Source organism: Cuculus canorus, chromosome Z (genome assembly GCF_017976375.1).
Source record: "Cuculus canorus isolate bCucCan1 chromosome Z, bCucCan1.pri, whole genome shotgun sequence".
NCBI lineage: Eukaryota > Metazoa > Chordata > Aves > Cuculiformes > Cuculidae > Cuculus > Cuculus canorus.
The window spans coordinates 68,944,034-68,965,949 of record NC_071441.1 but is presented as its reverse complement, the minus strand read 5'-3'; the positions used below and the strand labels follow the sequence as shown (position 1 = coordinate 68,965,949).

Genomic DNA, 21,916 nt, shown 5'->3' with positions numbered 1-21,916 from the left:
TACAACAACTCCTAGGTCCCACCTGGAAAACAAACTTCAACCTCAGCCCTTTGGATACGGAAAAGACTGCGAGTCTCATCTCTCCCTGAAACCACATGGAACTGAAAACCTTTACACTGTGAAGAAGAAACAATTAGTCCCAAGTTGGTAAAGTTATTCTGTACATTAAAGTACAGAATGGCAGAGAGAGGGAAGGGGCAAATGGTAACTGAATTAGAACAAAGCAATAGTATTCGGCAGGACCATATCACCCAAGCGAATCAGGATGATAGATCCCCGCTGGCTTCTGAACTGCTAGGATTCTCCCAAGCATCCAGTCCCTACTTGCAAGGTATAGACCAGGAGCCATAAAGCAGAGAAAGCCACTGGAAATGCAGTACCAGACTTGTTCTGTCCCACTTCTGAGCCTGATGCCAGTACTTCCAGGCACACTGAAGTACCCTACACATCTAGTCACAGCAACAGCCCCTCACACATGCACGGTTTCACTATGAGCTCCAGTAGCTAAAAGTCAATGGAAACACTAACACACAAGTTCACAGTATTCTTTTGACGCAGGCGTTAAAAGCCCTTTGTGAAAACCTCCTAATTCTTGGCTGCTGAAGAAGGGAAGGAAGCCTGTACAATGTTGCTGCCATACAATATTCCACTCCATCCTGAGGCAACAGCACTGGACCCAATGACCTCTTTGGCTTCTGTTCACTCCATGTCCATGCAAACATGCACACCAGTGCCAATTCCACTCCTCCACTGTTAACAAGGGGGTTCTAGAGAACACTTAGGAGTCTTTTTTGTCTACCAACACCTTTTCCAAACTTGCTATTTTCACTGCTATGCCCACTACCCTCCACAACATGAATAATGAAGACCAGCCTTGTCACATCTCTGCTTGATAAAACACACACATCAAGCTGGGCATGTAACAAGTCCACACTAGCTTGTACAGGCAGTTTTCTTCCCCGTCAGAAAGGTTAGAAGCTACAGAACCAAACAGAAACAACAGGACAGACTAAAAAAAAAAAAGTTCAAAATTTGTCAACACTCCCACCATAGAAAAAGTGTTTTCCTTGCCATTGAGGGGTAATTTGTGTTTGTAGACTTTCACAGAGTCCTTCTCTTCACAATTACTGTGTTCTCAATTTTTTATAAACATGCACACAAGAGATGGAGGATTGGTTCCTCAACTCTAAAAAATGTGCAGTTTGATAAGACAGGAATTCTCAGCAATGTCTTCAGCACTAACGTGAACCTGCCAATAACCTTTCCTTACCCACTGTAAAGAGGATCTGTGCAAGTATTTAAAGTTCTTTTCACCTCTCCAAACATTTCACATCCCAGTCTCACACAGTCAGATGCTGAGATGGAATTTGCTTACTCCAGGTGCCAAAGGGAATCATCTTGAGTGAAACAGCCCATTATATACGTAACAACACCCCTTCAGGCAGAGAGCAAGGCAGAGGGGAGTAGGGGAAGAGGAACACACCAGGGAAGCTCTCCAGATGGAAAACAGAAATGGACAAACACATTCAATTGGCCTGCAGCACAACGCATACAGAAGCAAGCCTGTAGCATCACAGCACAGCAACCACATCTCCTAAGAAGTCTTGGAAGACTACTTAGTGAGGATCTAGTATCTCCCATGGCTGCCAGCCAGCTCCCCTTCCTTCTTAAGCGTCATTTCAGAAGCTAACAAAAGCCCAGGACCACTCTACACAGCCACAAAGTCGCAGAAGCCTGGGTACTTCCCTCCCTGCAAGGATTCCCTAGGGTCCCACGCAACGGGGTAACCATTATGTCAGCCTCCTGAGTCCTCATTAATTGAACATAACCATGTATATGAGATGAAGAAAACATCCTGAAATGAAAAACACACGCCCTGGGATGGGGAGAAAAAAAGCCAACTGAACAGACAGAGCCTCACAGATGACATTTTTATGTCAAAAATATTAGGTGAGGGAAACTGATTTGGCAGAGATGTTGATTTGTAAACACCCAGCCTTTTCAGAAGGCGAACATCTGACAGCAGCTCTGCATTGAGTGGGGTGGCTGTAGGGACCCTGCCCTGCAGCCTCTCCCCGCAGCTGGCACTCACCCACCCGCCGCATCCCTGGCGATCTCCGCTCCCACGGCCCCCAGACCAGCCCGTAGTGCTGCCCACTTCTCCTTCCAGACCTCACCTGTTTTGTAAACGTCAACTCAAACCCCATCAGCTCTCAGCACCTCCCTTCCCGCCCAGTATCCCTGCTGCTTCCCGGTGCTGGATCCCAATGCTTCCCAAGCAACCAAGTGGGCCTGGGATGATGCTGGTCTTGGGAGAAGCGGCATTTCCCTCAGTCAGGGTCAGGTGAGCAGCCGCAACCACAGGAGGTGACACAGTTGATGCCACAGGAGGTGACACTGGAGAGGGGGCGGGGCGGGGGGGGCAGGCGCGCCAGGGAGGTGACAAGGAGTGGTGACATGGTTGATGCCACGAGACAGCGTGCCAGGGGGAGGGGGGTGACATGGGAAGGTGACAAGGGGTGGTGACATGGTTGATGCCACGGGAGGGAGTGCCAGCGGGAGGAGGGGGCACAGGGAGGTGACAAGGAGCGGTGACATGGTTGCTGATGCGGGAGATGGCACAGGAGGTGATGCCACAGGATATACCACCGAATGTGGCACGGGAGCGGAGACACTGGGGATGACGCCAGGGGAGGTGACAAGGGGGGCGACAAGGCTGATGCCATGGGGAATGCCATGGGAGGTGACACAACACGGGGCCCTTGACACCCGGGTGTGTGTTTGACATCGGGGGTGGGTGGGGGAGGTGACACCGGGGATGCCACGAGATGTGAATAGGGGGGAGTGACAAGGCTGATGCCATGGGAGGTGGCATGGAAGACAATGCCATGGGAAGCAATGCTACAGAAAAAAACCCGGGAGGTCTCACGAGAGGGTGACACTGAGAGGGTGGTGACACCGGGAGGGAGGGGGGGGGGGAGGAGGGGGAGGGGGGAGACGACACGCCAGAGGGAAAGTGGCACCAGATGGGAGGGGTTGGTATGGGGGGTTACATGGGACGGGGGGGGGGGGGGGGGGGGTGACACCAGAGGAGGGGATGGTGACATGGGGAGGTCACACGGTAGGGAGGGATGACACAAGGGGGGGTCACACGGTGAGGGCTGACACCAGAGGGAGGGGGTGACACCGGAGAGAAGGGGGGAGGGGTGACACCGGAGAGAAGGGGGGGACGGGTGACACCGGAGAGAAGGGGGGGGAACCGGAGAGAACGGGGGGTGATACCGGAGAGAAGAGGGGGGTGATACCGGAGAGAAGGGGGGGGTGATACCGGAGAGAAGGGGGGGGAACCGGAGAGAAGGGGGGGTGACACCGGAGAGAAGGGGGGGTGACACCGGAGAGAAGGGGGGGGAACCGGAGAGAAGGGGGGGGAACCGGAGAGAAGGGGGGGTGACACCGGAGAGAAGGGGGGGAACAGGAGAGAAGGGGGGGTGACACCGGAGAGAAGGGGAGTGACACGGGTAGGATGACACGGGGATGGGGGAGGGTGTCCCAGCAGCAGCCACCGTCGGTGCCGGCCCCGGGGCGCGGCGTTGGGGGCGCCCATTACATAACGTCGCGGCGGCCCCGCCCCGCAGCCCCGAACCCTCCGGTCCCCGGTGCGGCTGCCGGGGTCGGCCCTGCCCGCCCACCCCTCCCTCACCAGCGGCTGCATCTCTGCGCGCACGGCGGGCACCTGGAACCGGTCTATCTCCTCCATCATGGTGGCGGCGGCTCTGCGGCGGGGCGGGGCGGCTGCTCAGGCGCCGGGGGACGCTGCCGCCCGCCGCGCCCGCTGCCTCATCGCCGCGCCGTGACTCAGCCGCGCTGGCGCACGCCGGGCACGCCCCTCATCTGCATATTCACGAGGTGGGGCGTGTCCAGGACGGCCACTACGGGGCCCGGATGGTCCGTTTCATGCGTCGACGCGCCCCTTCGTTTGCATATTCAGCAGGAGGCGTGGTTTAGGCTTCTAACCGCGGGACCCGGATGCTTCGTTCCCCAGCACTGCCTCGCCGCACCGCCTCCCCGGCGTCGTCACGCCCCTTAATTTGCATACAGGGATGAAGGCGTGTCTTAGGGTGATCATTCGGGATCCAGATGGTCCCTTCCGTGGTGTCACCACGCCCCCTTTATTTGCATATACGTGTGGGGGCGCGGCTTGCGCGACCACGCCCTCCTTCATTTGCATATTCAAAAGAAGGCGCGGCTTGGTGCGGTCACCGCGGGACCTGGATGCTCCATTCCCGATCACCGCCACGTCCCCGCCCGTCGTTTGCATATCGCCAGAGGGACGCGGCTCAGGGTTATCACCGCGGGAGCTGAATGGTCCGTTCCCAACCACTGCCGTGCCACGCCCCCTCGTTTGCATATTCACAGTGGGGGCGTGGCCTTTAGCGACCACCGCGGGGCCGGATGCTCGGCTCCTTGCGTGGCCACGCCTCTTCATTTGCATATTCACAGTGGGGCGAGGCTTACTGCAATCATTGCATGAGCCGGGTGCTCCGTTCACCAGCACCACCACCCCACGATCGTTCATTTGAATATTCACATGGAGGCGTGGCTTAGGGCGATCACCTCAGGATACGGATGCTTCGTTTTCCAGCATCGCCACCTCCCTCCCCTTCATTTGCATATCCACTTGGGAGGCGTGGCTTAGGGCAATCACTGAGGGACGCTGATTCTCCATTCCCTGGCGTCGCCATATCCGTAGAAGGGGCGTGGCCTGATGGAAGCATTGCAGGAGGCGGATGCACTCCCCCCCGGCACCGCAGGGACGTACTATTCTCACCCTCGGCTGAGGGTGAGAGTGGTGGTGGTGTGATCAGGGCATTGCGCGGAGGGTGTGGTTGAGGTGGTGGAACGGTGTGGGCCGTTTGGTCGCGCGGCGCTTCCGGCGCGTTGCTATGGTTGCTGCTGTCAACTTCCGGTGAGGTGTGGCGCCGCCGTGAGGAGCGGGAGTGTGGCCGGGGGGACGCCGTGGCAGTCGCCATGCGTCCTAAAGCGGGCGACAGGCACCGGCAGGTAAGAGCCTGTGCCAGCACCCTGTGGCAGCAGGGTGGCGCCGTGCTTTCCTGAGGCAGCGCCGCGGTGACGTCAGCACCGTCGCCGTGACGTCAGCGCCGCCCACCTGTGACGTAACTGCGGCGCCTCATGCAGCGGGAGTTGGCGGCTCACACGAGGGAGCGCTGCTCTGGCTGTGCCTGTGCAGGAATTGCTGATGACAGCGTGATGTCTGGTTTGGGGCTGAGGGGGGTCTGTTTCCTCCCTTCAGCTCCATCTCATTGAAGGAACCGTAGGACTGAAGGTTGCAGACAGCTTTATAGACAATTTAGAATCATAGAACTGCTTGGTTGGAAAAGGCCTTTGAGGTTGAGCCCGTCCATACCTGTACAATACCAAACCATATCCCTGAGCACCTCATCTACTTGTCTTTTAAATCCTTCCAGGAGTAGGGACGCAACCACCTCCCTGAGCAGCCTCTGCTAGTGCCTGAGAATCCTTTTGGGAAAGAAATTTTTCCTAATGTCCAATCTAAGCCTCCCCTGGTGCAACGTGAGGCCATTTCCTCTTGTCCTATGACCTGTCACTTGGAAGAAGAGACCAACACTCACCTCTACATCCTCTGTTCAGGGAGTTGTAGACAGTGATAAAGTCTCCCCTCAGCCTCCTCCAGGCTAAACAACCCCACTTCCCTCAGCTGCTCCTCATAACACTTGTTCTCCAGCCCCTTCAGCCACTGTTTCGATTCTCTGGACATGCTCCGGCCCCTCAATGTCTTTCTTGTAGTGATGGTGGTTCACGTGAGGGAACACTGCTGTGCAGCCTCTTCTGGCTATGCTGATGCAAGAAGTAATTACTGTTGCAACAGTGGAATGTTCTGATTTGAACTGAAGTCAGTTTTCTCACTTCAGCTCCATCTCATTTAAGTAACTGCTTTTGTGAAAGATGCAGACAGTTTTTCAGACAACTTTTTTTCAGGCAGTGTGGGTTTTTTTCAGACACTGTTCGCTTGACAAATGGTAACACTGTGTGTTAAGTGTGATATGTGCTGAACAGATGTGCCTTCTTTAATCATCTCTGTGTATAATCTAAAGGATGTAAAGTCAGACAGCGAACTGGTCCTGTCCCAGTTACTGGAGATTTGGCTGTTGAGAAGTTCATAACATTGAAATGAGTGCTTGGAAAGTAATAGAATATGCCTAAGTTTTCTGGGAAATGTAATATGTATCATAGAATCATAGAATGGTTTGAGTTGGAGGGGACCTTAAAGATTACCCAGTTCCACCCCCCTGCTATGGGCAAGGACACCTCGCAGCAGACCAGGCTACTCACAGCCCTATCCATCCTCACATAATAAAACATACAAATATACGAAACCCCCCTCACCCCTCGATGACTGTGTTACCACTGATGCTGCAGGGCAGGCATGGGGAAAAGTTCCTTGGCTGCACTCCATGGCAAGAGGGAACTGGACTCAGGAACTTGATTCAGGAATGCATGGCTGTGGGATCAGGGGCAAAAGTACAGACGAGGTTCTCACTGGATGTTGACCATCGAAGAAGAGTGAATGACCGTCATGATCCCTCAGTTTATGATGTATATGGAATGAAGTCCTCTGCCGGTCAGTTTGGAGTCACCTGTCCTGTCCGTTCTTCCCTGCAGGTGTGACCCTTTTCCTCCACTTTCACAGCATTCCATCAACTCAGGGAAGACCTTGGTATAAGTACAAGCAATGGCCTGTCTGTATACCAGTGCCCCATTACTTTGGTAATAATCATACATTTTAAGCATTATCTCTTCTAAAGACAGACACTGTCTGGAAAACATGCAGTTAACTTTCAGAAAATTAAGTTACTTAGTCAAGGCTTAGTTGAAAAGTTAGGAAATTAGTTCTGCTTTAGCTCAAATCAGAACAGCTACCTGTAACTTCTGTCACTTTCCTTTCGTTTTACTATTTGCCCTTATCTTGGTTTACACAATGAAGTGAGGTCACCTGCTCACCTTTGTGGGGATTCTGGAAATAGTGGTGTGAGTGTACCTGTCTGCCTTTGGGTTCTGCGTGGGCACATCCGTGGACATCTCCTTGCAGGATGAAGGGCTGAGTCAGATTAATTCCTGGATCTCACCTATTACTCCACTACCAAAGCGTTGGATTTAAAAGCAGATCACCTGCCTGAAAAAAACCTTTTCATAAGAGGTCTAGGTCATTCCCAACATGCTTAGGCATTGGAGTTGGGGGAAGAGGGTTACCATAGGTGGTCCAGCAGTGACTGAAAACCAGCAGCCTGCTTTCTCAGTCCAAAACATGTGCCAGAAAGCCATAACTGATCAAGGAAAGTGGAAGTTGAAAATAGAGGGACCACCATGATGGTCCAGAGCTGTGAAGTTGCAGCTGAGATCCTCAGGCAACCTGTAGTGGTCTGCGAGGGGGTCTGGACAGCAGGAGCTCTCTCAATGGGGGCACAGCAACACTTGCTGATCATCTGATCACCGTCCCAAGGTGGTTCCATCTTGTCTGTGGTTTATCCACACCACAGCAGTATAGACTCCATATAGACCTATGCAACCTCTGAAGCCTGTGCAAATAAAGCTGACTGAGTGTGAGCTAACTTTGTGGAGCTCAGTCACCTCTCCCTCTCCCACTGAGAGTTGGAGCCCAAAATCCAGAAGTACTTAAATGGTTCAATGGCCCCCGAGGTCTCTGGGAGCCATCCGGATGTCTTTATACATGGAGTGGAAGGACCCATGGGCTTTAGAGTAGGCAAAAGTAGGAGAGAGGATCACTGTAACATTACTAATCTTCTGCTAAGAAGTACTAGTAATTATCAAGTTACAAAGGGCTTTATAAAGTTTGCAGTGGGCAAAATTTCAAAACTGAATGCCACGTCCAGTCCTCGATCATGAAGATGTTTATGCTGAAATTGTAAACCCCATCAGTAGTAATAATGATACAAACTGAACCTGAGATGAAATGCTTGCTCAGAATTTCCATTTCTTTTATTTTTATAATTCCCACATAAATATTTTCAATCATTTTCAGTAGCCATTATCTCACATATTCTGAAATTAAGAGGCTTTGATTGACACATTACTTGAAAAATTTAATTAATGTGCTGTAAATGCATTAATTTTAATTTAAAGTTCTCAAAACATCATAAACTGTCTAAACTCTTAGGATTTTCATTTGTTTTCATGTAAATTTCATTACAACAACTTAAAAGACAATGATTTTAATTTGTCCTGTATTGCCTTTCCTATATTTGCCTTGAACTTGTTAAATTTGATTGCTGCTTCACATCCATTTATCTGCTAGAGTACCCTAGTGGAAGAATTGTGTAGCTCTGGAGTCTGTAGGCTTTTTGCGTCATTTTCTCTGATTTAGAGTATAGCCCATATCCCAGCGGCTTTGAGAGTCCAGGGAGTGGACAGCTGTAGCTCTGCACTACTCACTGCCTGATCAGGGCCTGATGATTTGTATTTACTGAGCTCTGATGGCCACTGTAAAATTAACTGGCGAGTCAAGGTCTAGATCCCAGTTCTTGACTAGAAAATATCCTTTGAAAATAAGCTTCTGCACTTCTCGCTCATACACGTTCCTCCTCGCTGCCAGTATTTGTAGTAAGGCAGGAAACAAGCCTGCTACTTGCCGATGGGGCTGGGTTTTGTGCTGAGCATCAGTTCCCCAGGCTTTCTGTCCTTGTCCCTTTCATTGCTGCTTCTCTTATAGCATTATGCTCTTTTCACCTGTCCATGTGCTTTTCATTCCTCTGTTTCATATGTATTGATTTGTGCTACTCGGCTGCCTAGGTTTTTCATTGCTGGCTGCTTTCCCTTTGGAAGTGTTCTCCCTGAAATTGTTCTTAAAGCAGAAGTAGTTACCTGAATGCTGTCAGGTCCTTCTTTTTTTTGCCACATGTCACTTCCAGCCCCTCCTTTGCTTTCATGGCTGTGTGTTCTTCAAGTGCTTTGTGATAAATTCTTCTTTTTTCTTCTTCTTTTCTCTTACAGGTGGTGGCTGCCTGCCCTTCTTCTGTGCCTGTCTCGTATCTGCCTTCTCCTTTGACATCAGTTTCTTGCTTTATTTCATCTTTTTTCCTTTATCTGGGTGACTTCAGCCTCCAGTTCTACCTCCAGCCACACGATGTCTTTTTCTTTTTCTTTGAAAGAAATCTCCCATATTCCTTGATGAAAATATGTTGAAGTCTGGTTGACCATCAAAGAACAAGGCTGTGGCCTTCCAGATGTTTGACTCGACCTGAGCCTTAGTTAGAAGCACTTTTAGGCTCATGTGTGTTTGTGTAGTTAATAAGAAATGTGTTTCAATGTTCAAAGTATTAAAATAATTGTATTTGTTTGTATCTTTGTGTTCCTGATGCAGCTGTGTAAGTAATAATACTGATGTATGCACTGTACTTCAGTAGCATCCTTCCTTTCAGGTCTAAATGTGTCATGGATATTGAATTCCACAACACTTTGGGAAGATATATAATTATGGAAAGGCAGCATACCTGCCTAGAATCATAGAATCGTTAAGGTTGGAAAAGGCCTCTAAGCTCATCCAGTCCAACCATCAGCCCAACACCACCATGCTTACTGAACCATATCCTGAAGTGCATGTTTCTTAAATGCATCCATGGAGGAAGACTCCACCATTTTATGGGCAGCTGTTCCAATGCTTGACCACTCTTTTGGAAAAGAATTTTTTTCTAGCATCCAGTCTAAACCTCCCCTGGTGCAACTGAAGGCCATTTCCTCTCATCCTATCTCTTGTTACCTGGGAGAGGAGTCCAACACCCGATTCATACAATCTCCTTTTAGGGAGTTGTAGAGAACGATGAGGTCTCACCTCAGCCTCCTCTTCTCCAGACTAACCTACCCCAGTTCCCTCAGACATTCCTCATAACCCCTGTGTTCCTGACCCTTCACCAGCTTCATTGCCTTCCTCTGGACGCACTCCAGACCTTCAATGTCTTTCATATAGTGAAGGGTCCAAACCTGAACGCAGGATTCGGAGTGCCTCACTACTGATCAGTACAGGTGGATGATCCCTTCCCTGCTGCTGGCCACAACACTCCTGACTGAAGAGAGTGGAAGAATTATTGGCTCTCCTAAAAATGAGGTCTTGAGTATGACAAACAGGACACTGAGAAATGTAGTATTCTTTAAAATACTGACCTGTAGGGACATGCAGAAAGTTGTTGACAGGATAGAGAATGGCACCCTTTTAGCCTGATTTCAGTCCTGTGCATGGTCCTGGGTGGTGAGAGAAAGCTGCCAACAATTTTGGGATAGTTATTTTAAACCTGGTTATCAGGTATGCTGTTGGAGGTGTTCCAGATTTCCATGTCTTTGCTTTGTGGCTCAAAGAAAAGCCTTGTGTGAGCAGTGGAGACTACCCAGCGCTGCTGCGTACCTCTGTGGCTGAACCCACCTCAAGGAGAAGCATGTTTTGGTTATGGTTTCTTAGCTGACGTTGCATACACTTCTTTGCATCTATGATGTGGAAAACCAGACTGCCTGGCCTCATCACTTGGGGTCTTCTCACTTAGAGTCAAGCCCACTGTCACCAACAGGTCACTTAAGCACTGTTAAGAAAGCGTCTGAGTTTGGATAGCAAGTCATATCTCTTGTGGTCTTGCACTTACTGACATGTAAACAGCTTCTTTGCTGTTCAGCAAGTTGTCAAAGAGAAACGATGAGACCCCCTCACCACACACAGTCAACAATCAGGTGCATTTAACTTTTTTTTTGCCAGCAAGCGCTTTTAAGGTGCTAGCTGGCTTTTACACATGCATTAAACCATGTGTGGAATATAAAATGAACACTCAGTTTAAGGCCCCTCAGTGTTGTGGTTTGAACCCCAGCTGACAACTAGGACCACGTGGCTACTCTCTCACCCCTCCATTCCCTGGTGGGATGGAGAGGAGAATCAAGGAAAAAGAACACAAAAACTCATGGGTTGAGATAAAGTCAGTTTAATAGGACAACAAAGGAAGAGAGGATAAGGATGAATCTCATGACCAATACCCAGGCTGTCCCTGAACAGTGATCCTAGAGTAGTGAACTCTGGCTCCTGGCCAACTTCCCAGTTATATATTGAGCACAATGTTATATGGCATCAAATACTTTTTTGGGCAGCTTAAGTCAGCTGCCTGGCTATGATCCTCCCAGCTTCTTGTATGCCTGCTCACTAGCAGAGCATGGGGAACTGAAAAAGTCCCACATTTCTTAACAGCTACTAAAAACATTGTTGTATTAACAACACTTTTCTCATATTAACTCTAAAACATGCTGGGAAGAAAATTAACTCTCTCCCAGGTGAGCATAAGCATTGTACAAAACCAATGTATGTTATCGGCATTATTTGCAAACTATATTTAAACCACAGCAGCTACTAGGAATAAAATTAACTCCACCCAAGCTGAAATCAAGATGCTCAGAAAACAGATTCTAAAATGTGTTGGCAAATAGTTCTTAAATTGGGTCCCTGGTGTGCGTAGATGGGTGTTCACTGCAGGGCAGACTGGAAGTCACTTCTGTTGGCTTTGTTTCCATTCTGTGCTTCTCTGCACCTTGTGCTGAGTGGTGGTTTACTATGGAGACTGCTTATATTCAAAATAAGAATAAAAACTTAACAAGGAATTATTGAATGGTTTTATAGAAATGTCAGGCTTAGTTCTTACAGTGTCTCTCCCTCTTTGCATCATAATCCTGCAAGCAGCTGTGTTCTCTTTCATTTTCAGATTTCATGTTAACCTCTGTGCTCTGCTCCAGAGAAACTGAGAATGATAATGTCTCTGCTGAAAAAGATGAAGTAAACTTATCAGGACCACTCTGTGATTGTTATTCCTTGTAGTCTGATTGTCTTATGGTAACAGCCAGGGGAGCAGAAAGGCTGCAGGAATGACTGCATAATGAAAGAGTTATATTCTGGGTTTGTCATTGCCTTGATGAATGTTTCATTAATACATAATAGATTTTCTGGCCTTGGAAAATTTGCTTAATATGAACTGACCATTAAGCTTTGCAGAGTAATCAGCCTGCATCATACCTGCCTCTGAGTTTTCACGTGTTTTAAGCTGGGTCTGCAAATCCAAATCTACTCAGCCCATTTTATGCTTTAAGCATAGGGAGACATTTCACACTAGTCAAGGAGTTACTCGAGTAACAGTGGTGGGTCTGGGTCCTCACAATGGAGTGACCAGTTGCAAGAGCTAGTCTAGAAAGGACAGTTTAATCTGACAGCACAGGAGGAGAATGTGCTAGCCAGCAAAGGCTATGGTGAGGAACCTCGTCCTGGATGACAGGACAGCCTGTGCGATAGCATTATTGCATCTCCTACTTGAGTAGTCGAGGCATGCCTTGGATCTGAATGTGAGGGATAGATGCATTTTTTTCCATAGTAATTTATATGGTCACAAATTCAGGATTCAACCTGGTTCGTAAGTAAATGCTTGCTCTTGAGAGTAAATCTCTGCTTCCTAGGACACCAAGATGATTTATTTACCATCAGCATTACCAGTGACAGGTTAGAGGTTTTCTGCAGTGGAGGATGAAATACTCAGAAAGTTGGACTGTACAAAATAGCTATTAAAAACAAACAAAAAATGATTGTTCCAGGACTTAGAGAAAGGTTCAGAGCTTTTGCTATTTTGTCAGGAAGGCAGGTCCTGATAGCCCATCTATTTTGTATAAATTTGGTTAATGAGTCTCAGGTCAGCAATTAGTGCTGTCACATCACCAACATAAAGAGAGAGTGGATAGCATAAGCGAGAAGGACAAGACTTGAATAGACGGTTTGGTATGATTTTTTTTTTTTCTCCTAATTGCAGGCCAGGTGGAAACATGCTACTGGAGTGTTAAGGGCAAAACTTCCACTTGACATTTTATCTCTTTGATGCTTGCCTTCCCTTTGCATGTTTCTGGGATGCAGAAATAAGATAGCTCTTACAAAATGCCAGCCTGGTAGTGAATTTGCAGCAATGTCTTTTGAAAAGTAATCAGTAGTTTCTCCTTATTTTAGTTTTCCTGTTTCATAACTGAAAAAAGGCAATATTTAGAGGGATTTCATTTGGAGACATTTCTAACACCCTGCCTAAAAATACAATTAGAAATGCTTGTTGGACAGGCCAGCAATTCGACTTGGTTTTGCAGCCATTTACACCTCTTGGTGGCTTGCCTATGTTAGAGGGAGCTGTGGCAAGGGAAAGGAAAATTAAATGGCATTTAAAGCATCACTTTTTAGCTGTTTCCTCTCTTTGTCAGTGTCACCCTGTTGGATTACTCTATCTTTGCTGTAGTAAATACTAATTTTGCCTTGTAGCATGGTTGATGTCTGGCTCAGGGGGCAATTTCTAGGTGCTGCTGTGATAAACACATCCTCTAAGAAAGGTCCAGAAAAGAACAGTGGCTTGGGTTTTCTATATCCTTAATTTAAGTGTTGTGACTCTTATGGGCTTCTGATATGATTTCACTGTAGGAATCATAGAATGGTTTGGGTTGGAAGGGACCTTAAACATTATCCTGTTCCAACCCCCCTGCCATGGGCAGGGACACCTCCCACCTGATCAGGCTGCTCACGGTCCCATCCAGCCTGGCCTTAAACCCCTCCAGGGATGGGACAACCACAGCTTCCCTGGGCAACCTGGGCCAGTGCCTCACCACCCCTATAATGAAGAGCTTCTTCCTAATGTCTAATCTAAATCTTCCCCCTTCCAATTTAAAGCTATCACTCCATGCCCTTGTAAATAGTCCCTCCCCAACTTTCTTGTTGGCCCCCTTCAGGTACTGGAACGATGTTAATCTTTTCATTTATTTAATGTAAGACAGTCATCAGAGTAAAAATTGTTTTATATGCATGAATTCTCACTCTAGCATTTTTGGTTGTAGTAGTGGAGCAGAGTTATGATGATGACCTGTGGGTGAAAAACTCCTTATAACTCTTCAATGCCTTGTAACCATTCCTCAGTTCCCTAGCAACAATGTCTCTTTTTTCCTAATATAAATTCCTCATAATTATTCACACTCCTCTTCTTGATGGCTGTTGTTATTATTAGAGGCAGGGATAGTAGCACCATTTTATTAGATTGAGGAAGACTGTTGATTTTTTTTTTCTGTAGCAAAACCATCATCAGTTTATGTAGAAATGCTAAAATGTAACTGTTGAGATTGAAATGTTCTTTGCTGTGTGTCTGACTTAGGCTATATGTTGAAAAAGCCCAAAGACTGTAGATGCTGAACAACAGAAACCAAAATGCTAGTAGCAACTTATTGTCTGAACTCTGTCCATGCCTGTAAGTCTGTGAGAGCTTAAATGAGGTGGACAACCTACAAAAACCAGAGTGTGTGATTATGGAATTAAGCTGTGTATCATAATGCCTGTGCCCAACAGGCTGAATTGAAGGTTGCCCCAGCAGCCTTAATTCTCATATTTTCTAACATCTTAATCTTTCACTTTGAGATGATAATAATAGTCTGTTAACTTAAGTTTATTTTTTCTGTAGTTAATTATGTAAGAGCAAAAATGTGTTTGAATTTTAGAAATTTTGGTCATTGTTGTGAGCATCTTGTCAGTGAATATGCAATTGATATGTTGATTCATAGTTATAGTTTATTTTTTATTTGTATTGTGGATGCATTTGTGACCTTTTGTTATACAAACACTGTGTGATGTGTAACAAAGATATAGCTGTCAGAGCTAAAGGATTACATATTAAATAACAGTTTATGGGTAACACATTGGTACAGTAAAAAGAAGAATGAGGAAGCAATGGCCATCATTCTGAGCCATGGTGGCAGGACACCAACTACTTGGATGCTATTAAGGACTCTTTACAGCCGATATGGCAGAGTGGAGTTTTGAGGGAAAGTCTGAAGAAAGATGGTATGCTGACTTTAGACACATTTACAGCGAGCAGGAACTTGCAAAAGAAATAGCAAAAGGACAAAGCACAAACATATCTATAAAAAAAGAATGTCAGGACTGTCTTTTTCAGCAAGTGGCCTCGCAGTAGACTTTGTGGTATTATCTGAATTTGTACGCAAAGTAAAATATTTTATATTCTTGACTGAGCCGTGTTCGCTCTCCACCTTGCTTCTTGCAATAGTTTTAAACAGATCTACTAGTTTTGATGAGGGTAGCCTAGTGCTAATATTGTCAAAATGCTAATATCTCATCTTGTTATGTTTGTGTCACCTCCCAGCTGTATTTCAAGAGTTTTAGGTACTTTGGGATCAACCTTCTACAGCAGAGGCTTACCACAGGAGTCATGCTTGCATCCCATAGGCTTTCTATACTGAGTTCTGTAGAGAATTCAGTGAAGTACAGTTACAATCTTTACCTTCACTGGCCAGAGTCCAGATATCCAACAATGAGGTTTTCAGCTTTTGTTGTTGCTGAAGGAGATCTCTGTGCTGTGAGGGATGGGTTTTCTAGTCAAGAGACAAGAGTTTTGCTGAAGGATCCTGGAATAAGCTACTGACCAACACGTTCTTGGACTTACTACCACCTGCCAGAAAAACTGGTGCTCACCTGCTCCAGGCATGACTGTGCTGTCCTTGTGGAGCACATTTGGAAGAAAGCCCGGGGCCTACAACATTCAGTGTGTGCTGGCTCCCATCTTCTGTCTTCAGGTTTAGCACACTTTTGGAGTGGGCTGTGTCCACACTGTGCAGCCGTTGGCCAAGGATGTGTGTGATAGCCAGGTATCATAGTATAGTTCGGGTTGGAAGGGACCTCAAAGATCATCTAGTTCCAACGCCCCTGCCATGGGCAAGGACAACCCACTAAATCAGGCTGCCTAAGGCCCCATTCAACCTGGCCTTGAACACCTCCATGGATGGGGCACCCACAACCTCCCTGGGCAAACTGGGCCAGTGTCTCACCACTCTCATGGTGAAGAAATTCTTCATAATGTCCAGTCTAAATCTGCCCCTCTCCAGTTTATACCCATTCCTCCTTGTCCTATCCCCACCAGCCTTTATGAATAGCCCCTCTCCAGCTCTCCTGTAGCCCCTTCAGGTACTGGAAGGTCGCTATAAGATCTCCTCTGAGTTCTCTTCTCCAGGTTGAACAGGCCCAACTTTCTCAGCCTGTCCTCGTACGAAAGGTGCTCCAGCCCTCCAGTCACCTTTGTAGCCCTCCTCTGGACCTGTTCCAACAGCTCCATATCCTTCTTACGTTGAGGGTTCCAAAACTGGACACAGTATTTCAGATGAGGTCTCACAAGAGAGGAATAGAGGGGCAGAATTCCTTCCCTCGCCCTGCTGGCCACGCTTCTTTTGATGCAGCCCCAGACACAGTTGGCCTTCTGGGCTATGAGTGCACATTGCTGGCTCATGTCGAGCTTCTCATCAACCAGTACCCCCAGGTCCTTCTCTGCAGGGCTGCTCTCAATCACATCATCCCCCATTGTGTACTGAAAACGGGGATTGCCCTGACCCAAGTGCAAGACCTTACACTTGGCGTTGTTGAACCTCATGAGGTTCTCACAGGCCCACTTCTCCAGCCTGTCCAGGTCTCTCTGGATGACATCCCATCCTTCTGGTGTGGCAACTGCACCATTCAGCTTGGCGTCATCTGCAAACTTGCTGAGAGTGCACTCAATCTCACTGCCAATATAATTGATACAGATATTAAACAGCACCGGTCCCAGTACAGATCCCCGATGGACCCCACTTGTCATGGATCTCCATCTGGACTTTGAGCCATTGACCACTGCTCTCTGAATACGACCATCCAACCAGTTTCTTATCCACCTTACCGTCCACCCATCAAATCCATATCTCTCCAGTTTAGAGAGAAGGATATTGTGGGGGACTGTGTCAAAGGCTTTACAGAAGTCTAGATAGATCACATCCTTCGGTTAAGTAGCTGTAAGGCATGACTGTTCAGGTTGGAGAGAGTATATTTTTTTTCGTTCAAAATACCAGAGATAATAAGTGCTAAGTTATAACTCTCCTGCCAGTCATATTCTTGCTCCCTGCTGAAGGGAACTGCTCCACTTAGTTCCCAGGAAGCCCCAAAGGAACGTGCCACAGTCAGCATTTGGGTTCTTGCCTTGAAGTAGGGTTGAGGCAAACAGAGAAGGTTGGTAAACCCACTAACTGATGTGATGAGACCCATCCCTTCAATATCCTCTCCCAGTTGTACACAATTGAATGTGGTACTCTCAGCTGTTACTGTATTTGGTGCTTTTAAAGTGTGCTGTATAGTATTATTTTGTTTTCTTTTCTATCCCTAAACCCAGCTTTATCCAGTTCCCTTGTCAGCAGATCAGCATTTCTCTGACTGGCCAGCAGTGAGATGCTTACACCCACGGAGGGTCTGCTACATCAAGCCTATGCCCCTTCTCCTAGAATCATAGAATATTTTGGATTGTAAGAAACCATGAAGGTCACCTGGTCCAACCCCCCCTGCCATGAGCAGGGACGTCTTCAACTGGATCTGGTTGCTCAGAGCACAGTCCAACCTGACCTTGAGTGTTTCCAGGGATGGGGCACCTTACCAGCTCTCTATAAAACCTGTTTCAGTGTTTCACCACCCTTACCACTCTTACCCTCTCCTGCCTGTACTCCTCTATGCTGCATCCTGGGCATACTAGGCCTGTATTATATCATTAAGTTAGAGTCATAAAATCATGATGCTACTGTACAGAGACTAAAGAAATAAAGCAAATTAGCCATAGGCCCCTGGTTGATCAGAAAAATTGCCCACACTATACTCTACAAACACTTTGTGTTATGAGGAGTAGGGTAGAGTTTGTGCTATGTTGTTCCAGCACACTCTAACTCCAGCTTTTCTTCAATGTCACGTTTGCATTTTAATACAGTTGCGGGTATTTATTCACAGGTGGCTTTTTGGATTATGTTAATTGAAATGTGTGCAACTGCCAAAACCAATTACGCTCCAATTGCCTTGTCAATGCTTTTGCTGCTGCATAAATGCCTTTATAGACTCATTTACAAAGAGTGATAGTGAATAGGCTTTGTTTTATATTTAAAATTAAGAATTTGATTTGGATTTGGATCTAAATAAAATTCTGCTCTGAAAATATGTTTTAAATTTCATTGTTTGAATCAAATCTAATTCCGGTATAGCCTGGTCCGTGTAGGGCAGGATGCTCTGTTGTTCGTTGCCAAGCCATTGCATGGGGGAGGCAGGGCCGCTGTGTGAGCCAGTGATGTGAGTAGTAGCTGTGACACCAGAGCTCCCAGGTTCTCTGCTCTGCTGCCAGCCCACTGTGGGATTATAAAGGAAGTGTCATAACTCTTTATTTTCTCCACTTGAGAGAAACAATTTGTATTTCAAAGTGAGACACATTTTCTAAGCTTAGAAATGTATTGTTCTGCTCATTTTTTCACCACTTTTCATATATTCCTTCTGGGATAAAAATAATCTCTGATGCCTTGTTAGAAACAGCAATTTTACATGGCTGAGCTTGTACAGAGGAAAATGACACTGGAAGTTGCAGCCTCATGTCACTGCTACAATTTGTTCTCCACTGAAAATATTTCTTTTTTGAATTCTTTTTGTTATGTCTTAGCAGGTAATGGGGCTTTAGAAAGAAGAACTGGGGATACTGAGTCAAAGTCATTATGACTGCTTAATTGTTTAATACATAGGAAGCAGATGGCAGAAGTGAATATTTGATTTTCATAATGAAGGGGAATCATGAGGAGGGTAGGAGTGTCTGTAGAGACTCATGCTCCTTAAGGTGTTCATAAAAGATAGCATAAAAGCAGCAGATAATGTTATAAAGCTGGGCTTTCCATTAGAAGAACTAGGAAAACCTGATGAAAGCAGGATGTGACAGACTTTAAAAGCAGGGAGCAGCTTTTTGTATTAGCATGCAGTTGTACCATGGGAGTCTTAGAATCATAGAATTGTTTGGTGAGAAAAGACCTTTGGGATCATTGAGTCCAACTATACATGTCCATTACTAAACCATACCCCTGAGCTCCCCTTTTTCCTGTCTTTTAAATACCTCCAGGGATCAGGACTCAACCACCTCCCTGGGCAGCTGTTCCAGTGCCTGGTAACACTTTTGGTGAAGAAATTTTTCCTGATATCTAATCTGAACCTCCTCTGGTGCAATTTGAGGCCATTTCCTCTCATCCCATTGCTTGTCACTTGGGAGAAGAGACCAACACCCACCTCACTACAACCTTCTTTTAGAGAGTTGTAGACAGTGATAATGTCTCCCCTCAGCCTCCTTTTCTTCAGACTAAACAGCCCCAGTTCCTTCAGCCACTCCTCCTAGGACTTGTTCTCCAGACCCTTCAACAACTTTGTTGCCCTTCTCTGGACACACTCCAGGACCTCAATGTCTTTCCTGTAATCAGGGGCCCAAAACTGAACACAGCATTTCAGGTGCAGCCTCAACAGTGCTGAGTACAGGGGCATAATCCCTTCCCTGGTTCTGCTGGCCATGCTGTTTCTGATACAGGCCAGGATGGCATAGGCCTTCTTGGCCACTTGGCTGCACTGCAGCAACTGAAGTTGTACATGCTAAAAATGTGCATGGATTCCAAAATGACTACATGAATTTGTGGAGGGAAAGATCCACTGATACGAACTAAAACAGATAGCATTTCTGGTTCAAGTTTTGTGGGAAACTGAAAGGGTATCCTAGAGAAAGCTCCGTAGATACCTGCTTTTGAATACAGTTGTAGACACACGCTTACCTAGGTGGACCTTTGATGTGAACTGAAAGGTGCACTTCAATGTTCTTCCAGAGAACATCAATAAATACCAGGCCTTTATTTTCCTTCCTTCCTTCCTTCCTTCCTTCCTTCCTTCCTTCCTTCCTTCCTTCCTTCCTTCCTTCCTTCCTTCCTTCCTTCCTTCCTTCCTTCCTTCCTTCCTTCCTTCCTTCCTCTCCTCTAGTATCTCCTTCTTTCCTGTGAAGGAAAACATTTCCTATGAAGTCAAACATTTTTTCCAAGGAACTCCTCTGCTTTTCCCATCAATCCCATCCAATGTTATTTGGGATCCATCCTGAAATTGTTCTAGCCAAACTTTTTAATACTGCCTCCCTTTTTTGGTTTATCATCTCTCTCTCCCTCTGCCTTCTGGGTTCTTGGTCCTGTCTGTCCTTCGATGTCTTCTCAAAAGGGTTCATTTCCTCTCCCACTTTCTGTCTAGTTTTCATAAAACCTTGTCACTGGTGTGCTTCGGTTATTCCTTAACCTCTGGGTAATCTCCCGTAAAAAAACTCTATAGAAATCCTTGTAAAAAACTGTGACACAGTTTTTCTTAAAGCCTGCCATAAAATTGTTTTGGTTGTGTGATGTGTTTGGGGGCGTTGGCCGTGGTTAACTTCCCAGCTGCTTATCAGTGATTTCCATGTTTTTTCAGCATTTGTGACTTTGTAGGTGTGGATCTGCTCTCTGGGCTCATCATGGCATGCAACAATCTGGGGCAAGAGCAGCCTTTCTGTGTGTTTGAGTAATGGCACCAGAACCCTGTGTGTGAGACATTTAGGTGTGCCACAGACAGGCAGTAATGACGATAGAGCGTAGTGCTTCTTTGTGCTAATAAAATGCTGTCTTGTGTTAGAATCGTAGAACTGTTTAGGTTGGAAAAGACCTTTAAGATTATCAAATCCAACTGCAAATCTAAGACTGCCAAGTCCACCTCTAACCCACATCCCTAAGTACCACATCTATATGTCTTTTAAACGCCTCCCGGGGTGGTGATTCAACCACCATTATGAAAATGGCTGCTTTTCATTCTGATGATTTACAGACAAAATACTGGTATATTTGGCTTTTCAAACATAGTATTGCAGCAAAAGTTCGTAAGCACATTAAACTGTTATTCTGCTTCAGTTAATTAAGGAAATAAGCTGCTTCAAAGGTTTACATTGGATATGTTCTCACTTCAGGGCCAAAGTGGACCTGCAGGAGGAAAGGCAGCACCACCAAGGCCTGCTAAAGCTGTCTCTAAAAAGCGGGTAAGATCCATACATTCACAAATCTTAAAAAATGTTTTTCCTTTCTTTGTCTATGGGATGCAGAGTATATTCAGTCTGAACAATGGCTTGCTTTATGGAATTGCTAATATTTCAATTGATTTAGCTGTAGGGGGCTGCTGTAGATTTCCACTGAGAAGAGAAGTATGCTAGCAAGTTAGAATAAAAATAGTAGCTAAAACAAAGGTAAACTTCAAAATGAAAAGTTTAAAATAGAATGTTTGGGATGTAAATTCCAAAATGTAAGCTGACAAGGACTGTAAGCAAACTGCCTGCTTGTTTTAGAAAATTCAAAACATAGCCCTTACTCATGTAACTTATATAGAAATACAAGCATTAGAGAAAATAGTGTTAACTTTTTGACTGCTAGCCTCATGATAATATTTTTACTGTTAGGCAAATAAATGCTTAGGACACCTTTATTTAATCTATGTTCCTCTTATTTAGCTCCATCAGTATGGTTGGAGGGAAAAAATTGCAAGCGTTTAAACAGGCATGATGATAAAGAGCTTTTGACTTTCTTAGGACAAATCACAGTCTCGTTAGATGTTCCTCTTTTGACCCTTTAAAAATGGAAGCTACTTGCTTTTAAATTAAAAACATAAATAAAAATGTTAAACCCACAACAGTTTTTATCTGCTTTGCCAGAGAGAGCAACCACTGAACTCACTGGCATTGAATTGTGTGTGATAAATGCCCTACAAGCAGGTGTTCATATGGGGAGCATTTAATCGCAAACAACAGTTCTGCCATCATAGTCTCTGGTGTGTCAGAGCACCTGACCTTCCTTACAGCTTGCATCATTTCAGCTCCCCTTGGGGAGAAAAAGGCTGCAGCCTGTGGCTTTCCATGGCAAATGCAGATTTCTCTGTTACTCTCAGCCACTTCCTGTTTTTACACAG

The 21,916-nt window shown here is 46.2% G+C and overlaps 2 protein-coding genes across 6 annotated transcripts in view; one reads left to right on the top strand and one right to left on the bottom strand.

Annotated features, from left to right (window-relative positions):
• FAM219A (family with sequence similarity 219 member A) overlaps positions 1-3,885 on the bottom strand; it is a 103,465-nt gene extending 99,580 nt beyond the window's left edge. Inside the window, exon 1 of one of the 3 annotated variants that reach the window (XM_054054279.1) lies at positions 3,701-3,885. In XM_054054279.1, the coding sequence (XP_053910254.1) occupies positions 3,701-3,760 (60 nt within the window). In that variant the 5' untranslated portion in view covers positions 3,761-3,885. The remainder of the gene's footprint in view (positions 1-3,700) is intronic. The other 2 variants (XM_054054278.1, XM_054054280.1) reach the window with 2 other exon arrangements.
• Positions 3,886-4,875: 990 nt separating this feature from the next.
• DNAI1 (dynein axonemal intermediate chain 1) overlaps positions 4,876-21,916 on the top strand; it is a 156,075-nt gene continuing 139,034 nt past the window's right edge. For all 3 annotated transcript variants that reach the window (XM_054055264.1, XM_054055263.1, XM_054055262.1), the window contains exons 1-2: positions 4,876-5,061; positions 20,928-20,996. In XM_054055264.1, coding sequence (XP_053911239.1) covers positions 5,029-5,061; positions 20,928-20,996 — 102 coding nt within the window. In that variant the 5' untranslated portion in view covers positions 4,876-5,028. The remainder of the gene's footprint in view (positions 5,062-20,927; positions 20,997-21,916) is intronic.